General features: G+C 43.8%; 1 protein-coding gene across 1 annotated transcript in view; it reads left to right on the forward strand.

Moving 5' to 3' along the window:
• The window catches only part of LOC137892934 (GDNF family receptor alpha-2-like), a 40,858-nt gene extending 35,299 nt beyond the window's left edge, over positions 1–5,559 (forward strand). The window contains exon 8 of the mRNA XM_068738350.1: positions 4,026–5,559. Coding sequence (XP_068594451.1) covers positions 4,026–4,163 — 138 coding nt within the window. The 3' untranslated portion in view covers positions 4,164–5,559. The remainder of the gene's footprint in view (positions 1–4,025) is intronic.
• Positions 5,560–6,157: the final 598 nt, after the last annotated feature.

Raw genomic sequence — 6,157 nt, forward strand, 5'->3', positions numbered from 1 at the left:
GTTGTTTCATTCCTTGGGATATTACAAATGTTTCACATATTTAGATTTAAGTCGTAGCATATTTAAAACCTGCTTGTCAATCGGGTAGTTTTTTGTTTTTTTTTGAATCAATATGATATTCCTGGAGTCTGTCACATGGCATATTTTAAAAAAATGTTTTTTTTATTTATGTCGAAAGACAAATCGACATATTTCCAGCAGCTGCTTTGCATAAAGTAGTAAAAGTGGACCTATTACGAGAAAACAAGAAAACAAAAAAAAAAACACTTCACTTTGCTGCCATGAAAAGAGGATTTTGTGCAGAGCCGTAATCACAAAGCCCAACACATTGCACCATTCGCATTCACATCACATTCGATCTCTATGCTTGTTAAAGCAATTGGCGCATCAGACCAGACGCTTGTGATAAGATATTTTGCGCTACACCCAAGATGACGACATTTGGTTGAAATGATATATTTCTCTCACACACAATGAAGTCATGAAAGAAATGAGAGGTAGGGGTTTTAATCTGGATTAGCGGTTCTGAGACGCTGGCCTCGGGCCTGTTCTCTGCTGAATGGCGTCTACAGAGGAGGAGTGCAGTCAACCCAGCTCTAACCGAGTTCTCCGTCTGGAGCAGGAAAACATCCGTCTTTGCCGTGCTGTACGTGCATTTGTCTTCCGATAGGACTGTACTTCATTTTCTCTTCAAATAAAATGTGAAAATGACAGAAGAATATTGCCGGCCAAATCCTCCTTCCCTCCTCCCTCCTTTTGTCTTTCTGCACAGAGCAGGAACATTTCATTGCACTTTGGGCCAAATCTTTTTCTTTGCCAGTCTTTAATCTGGCCGTTGAGTTTTATTAGTTTTCACGATGAAATATCGCTCAGTTTTACAGATGTATTTTAGATGTGCGGCGCAAGCCTTGTGCTGTAAGACTAATGATGTTTCTCACCTTTGCAGGAGACCCAGTTGCTCAGCGCGGCTGCATTAGACATTGCAGTCTGTAAAACCTTCTGCAGCTGTTGCAGACGTTGACGTTATTGTTCATGACAATTCCTGGGACTTTTTTTTTTTCCCGACACAAAATCCAAGCCGCGTGCAGCGTTTATGCACGAATATTTGGGTGCTAAATGAATGACTCCCATTAAGACATCTATTTTGGGTAATTCCAGAGGCTTTCGCAGCCATTAAACGGCCACGCTGCACCGGAGTCATGCAGGATTACCCTTTACGCAGAAATCCCCATTGTTGCGAAGACAGTGAATTAAAACCTTTAAAATGTCCCGAAGTGGAGAAATAATGAACGAGTGGCAGGATAATGTAATGTTTTGGGAAAAGGTGGGCTGGACAGGAAGAGGAAGAGAGAGGATGGCGGCGATGTAATGGTCGGTGGGATCGTACTCGCCAAAGGTTTTGTGTGGACGTAACGTCAGTATTGATGCACCTCTCTGCTTCCGTCTCACTGCAGCAGGGTGTTTAATTTATTGTAAAAATGGTAATTAGGGAACAATAAGACGTGTGATTACTCAAGCAGGAAGTTTATAATTAGAGAGGGAGCTAGTAGGGACATTTTGGGCGGCCTTGCATTCAGAGAAAACTATGCCTGGCAATTAAAACTTGTCAAACTTCCCCAACAGATAAATTAGCGGAGTGTTGTTGTAGTATGATTCCGTTTGGCAGGAGACTGACTGGCCAGTCCTCTAAATCTCACCGTGGCCACACATGCTTGCACACACACACACACACACACACACACGAGAGTCCGAGCGATAGAATTCATTAGGTTTGTGATGGATGGATGGGCAAACAAAGGCCGTGACACTGACGCACAGTTGGAGAAGAGTGAGTATAGGGGAGACTGCGTCTGTGACTAAGCCTGTTAATGTCAGTCATAGTTCGTAGCACAGTCAGCTAATTTAGATGCATAATTATTCAAAATGTCACTGGCAACGGTTGTGGCCTTTATCCTATGCTCAGTAAGTAAACATGCGGGCTGAAGCGGGGTCCTTTGAGTCTAGGCTAGGCGCCGCGGTAGCCATCACAAGTCCTGCTTTGTTTATATGGATAAACATGGGTCTCGGAGACAAGATGGATTTTGTGCCTAAAATGTATAATCCTGATTTACAAGTTAGCGTTTAAAGACAACAAAAAAAACCAGGAGCCTCGCTTAGCTCCCGAGCAAATAATTCGTCTTATTTTATTGCGTTTGTAGTAATATTTAATAAGTGACAGTGCCAGCTGACTATTATCACGAGACGCCGTCCTGTGTCGATTCCCAGCTCAGTTGGATCCTCGGTTTCCTGATAACCTTGGGAGGCGCGGCTCTCATTGTGCCAACTGATAGCGAGATCAGGGTCTATTTACATGTGTAATAACCTGCACGGCTACAAGTGGGCTATCAGTTGATCAACCGTTTAAATGAACACTCAGAAATGTTTTCCATCCCCTCCAGCTCCATTTTAGTTTTCACGAGATGAGTTTATGTTTTGACATTATTTGCATTCCATTGTGGTTTCAAGCACGAACACTCACGCACACACACACACACATACACACGCACGTGTGTGTGTTTGTGCTTGAAACCGCATGAGGTGTTTTTGTCTGAGCATCTTATCACCAGCTTGAATGCGTGTGTGTGTGTGTGTGTGTGTGTGTGTGTGTGTGTGTGTGCGCGTGTGCATGGATATTGGCTACAGCCAGAGATCTGGACTCGTGTCAACAGGCTGCCGCCACACATCACTGCCCTTGCTAATTAATTGGCTAGTTGTGAGTTTGTTTGGTGCATTGTCAAGCTACCCATAGGTTGTTTTTTTTAACCAATTTCTTTGTGTAGCGTGGATTATGCACAGGACATGCAGGTACTGAGATAACTGTAGCTATTTTTGATCCCCTCCCTTCTTTCTATCCCTCATTTTTCCCTTTATAGGAATAAAAAAAAGCATGCCTTTCCTGTGGATATAATTCAACCCTCTTTCCTGCCTCATTATTTATTTCCCCATTTATATGTTGCCTTGTTCTGTTGGGAGATGAGGTGCCGGTAGATAACATCTGAGTAGATGTTTTATTTTTCAGCGTACAGAGAAATGGACCAAAGTGCAATCTCTGCAGAAGTTGCATTGGTGAAGCTGAGTTGAGAGGATGGGGGGGGGTTAGAAGGAGGAGAGAATGTTTCATGTTCCTTATGATGTGCCTTGGTATTGCTGTTCCGGACTGGAAATGGTGCCTCCGTAAATCGCGGCGTGAACGAGGCTACTTTTACTTGGAGGCAAATGGTTATGCTTTGTGTTACGAGAATCCCAGAAAATTGAAAAAGTATTCAAAATGCTAACAGTTATGGAAAAGCACATAATAAGGCCATTGTAGTGTGGGTATAAGAGCGGAGTTTAATATCTGCACTGACGCGCAAACTAAGAGAAAGCCTTCTCTTAGTTGGCTCATATGTTTTTATTATTTTTCTCTTCTAGCCGAGAACAAACATTGCGGCGTCTTGATGGGCAGTCAAACTGCATATAGGGGGTCTCGCGAGTGCTTTGTTCGGCCTCTACTTGCTGTAAGTTATGCCTAATGAAATATTGAAAGAGTCACAGCTGCTACTGGCTTCTGTGCCGTGGATTTGGCTGTGCGGCGTGTTTTTCTTGTAAATAAAGTCTGTAATGATAGCTTTTAAAAAGTGTTTAGAGACTTGCTGGCACAACCTAAAAGAGTTGGGCGGGGGGAGGGGGGGGGGGGGAGTTCTCAGAAGAAGCTTTCCTTTGTTGCCAAGAAGCGGGGACCATTCTGAGCAGTGGGGGGGCTTTAAAAATACTTCACATATCAAAACATTTGGTGGATCAAACATCCAACGTTTGTGCCAAAGTGGGTCTGCCATGGATGCATGTCGTCTCTCACTCTCAGGCTGACTCTCTGTCTTCCTCCCCAACTGTCCTCCCCTCTTATTTACCCTCATCAAATGCCAGAACAAGAAAAGAGCAGGAGCGACTGAGTCATCTCTAACCTTTACATGTCTCCCCTCCCTCTGTGTGCCCCTCTATCTGACCAGTATCCTGAACCGAGAGACGGTGGCTTGGGCCGAACCCCGGGCCTGTCAGAGGATCACGCTACCTGTGTGTGTGCCAACGTCCGGGCTCTGGTTCTCAGCCTGGCTTTGGCTCTGGTCCTGGCCCAGCATGCCTTATAGAAGAACCAGGAGGCGAGGCAAAGAGGTCACCCAACCCACAAGCTGATCCCAAAAGCAGAAGGTGTTATTTATGAGACTGGTATAGAGATGGGTGACTCTCTGGGCAGTTTGCATAAAAGGCGTTTGTGAAAGAAGATTTAAAAAAAAAGAAGAAGAAAGAAAGAAAGGATGGAAATACTGGAATCATACAATTGTGAATTTGTCGTTAATTTGATGTATTGTTAGGGTGGACCGCAACTGTGATGAAGCACATGGCTTTTAAAAAACGGACCCCTTAGCGGGAGCGCCGATGGACGCTGGGAACGATTCTCCGGGAACGACTCTCCTCTCTGTCTGAGGCGCAAAAAAAAAAAAAAAAAAGATGGAGGACTGGAGCCGGTCCTGTCAAAAGACTCTCACAGGGAGCGAGGGAACAAACAACATCATTAAAAGAAGACAGAATCGGCCGTTAAAGAAACTGTTGCAGAAAGAAAAGGAATGAGTAAGAGGTAAATGGGGCAGAGTGGGAGAGGAAAAAGGAAAGAGAGGGAGACATATTCCTGCTGTCAGTCACACTTTCTTTGTCTCGAATTGGTTCTCGACTTAATCTTCTCTTGGATGAACAGGCCTCAAATTTAGAGGCGGGGCTAGGGGGATGGTAATATTCTGTCTCTTCAACACAAGTGTAAACTCTAAACTGTAAAGCCTACTCAGTGTTCTACATGTTGGTATAAGTATCCGTGACCATAACCAAGCTACCGTTTAGCCCGTTCATTTGGCTTCTGCCCTAAAAGAAGAAGAACTACCGATGGCGACGTCACCAGTGAGCGGCTCCGCGGTGTTGTTGTTGATGACTGTGGGTGTGCTTCATACATCCACCTGCACATGTGTATATTTCTATCTCTATGTATATAAACAACACGTTTCTTTAATTCAACTCAAAGAATTGTTCAGTACCTCGAACGGACTTTACTGTACGCTGATATGACTGTATTGATTACCGTTACTAATGGAAGCCCTTCATTACCTGCATTTATATTTGTCTATAAAGGTTTGATCACAGCGAATGTATACAGAGATGCGATTAAATGAGCTCAACCTGCTTGGGAAGCCAGAACCTGTGTGAGCATCATGCTGTGTCCACTGGCAGTTATTACACAGTGCACACACTTCTATGTTTAGGAATTTGAATAGCCGATGTGGGAGTTCTTCCTGCCCCCTCAGAGAGCAGAGGTTATGATGCATCGCACTATTAACTGCAGGGTTTTGGGTTTTCTTCAGGTTAAAGACCAGATTTGGACACTTCTCCTGCCCCAGGATTTAAATCGCATCGCTGCAGAACAAGACTGCACATCGTCAGCATGCAAAAGCATTCTTTACTGACAAATGTAATCAGAACTTCGTTTAAAAAGTGTAATTCAGAAAGTGTCATTGCATCCTGAGTTTATTCAACATGAATTTAGTTGTGCCAATAAAATTCAGTATCTTGGAAAATGTGCTGATACCCGATTCCTATAGATCTGTGCAGTGAATACGGAGCTAGCAGTCAGTTATCTTAGCATAGCATAACGACTCAACACAGCAGATTTGACCATTTGGAACAGGAGGAGCCAATCAGTGTCCCTAAATGAAACATATTTATTCTACACAATAGTGTATCTACAAACAAAAACAGGCAGGCTGAAAGACGATTAGTTCTTTAGTTTAGACATGTCAGAGTGTTTATAGACAAAGAATATTACTTCGCGATGACGTATTGATTTTCTGCCCGAGCCTAAATCCTTGAAACTGACAGCCACATTTTTGTTTGTTTATGTTTACATTTCTTTTTCCTTTTAGCGAATGAGCGTCGACAGCTACAGATTCGCCGTGGGTGTTTTCCAGCAAAATGTTTGTCTTCGGACGGAACGCCAAGTATAACGCAGCCGTACTGGCGAGGCAGAAATCCTAATGTTACCGTGAGATTCAGAGAGAGGCTCAGAATGAAACTCTCCTCGATGCGATGCTGCTCCACC

The sequence above is a fragment of the Brachionichthys hirsutus genome, chromosome 4, assembly GCF_040956055.1.
Source record: "Brachionichthys hirsutus isolate HB-005 chromosome 4, CSIRO-AGI_Bhir_v1, whole genome shotgun sequence".
NCBI classification, from domain to species: domain Eukaryota; kingdom Metazoa; phylum Chordata; class Actinopteri; order Lophiiformes; family Brachionichthyidae; genus Brachionichthys; species Brachionichthys hirsutus.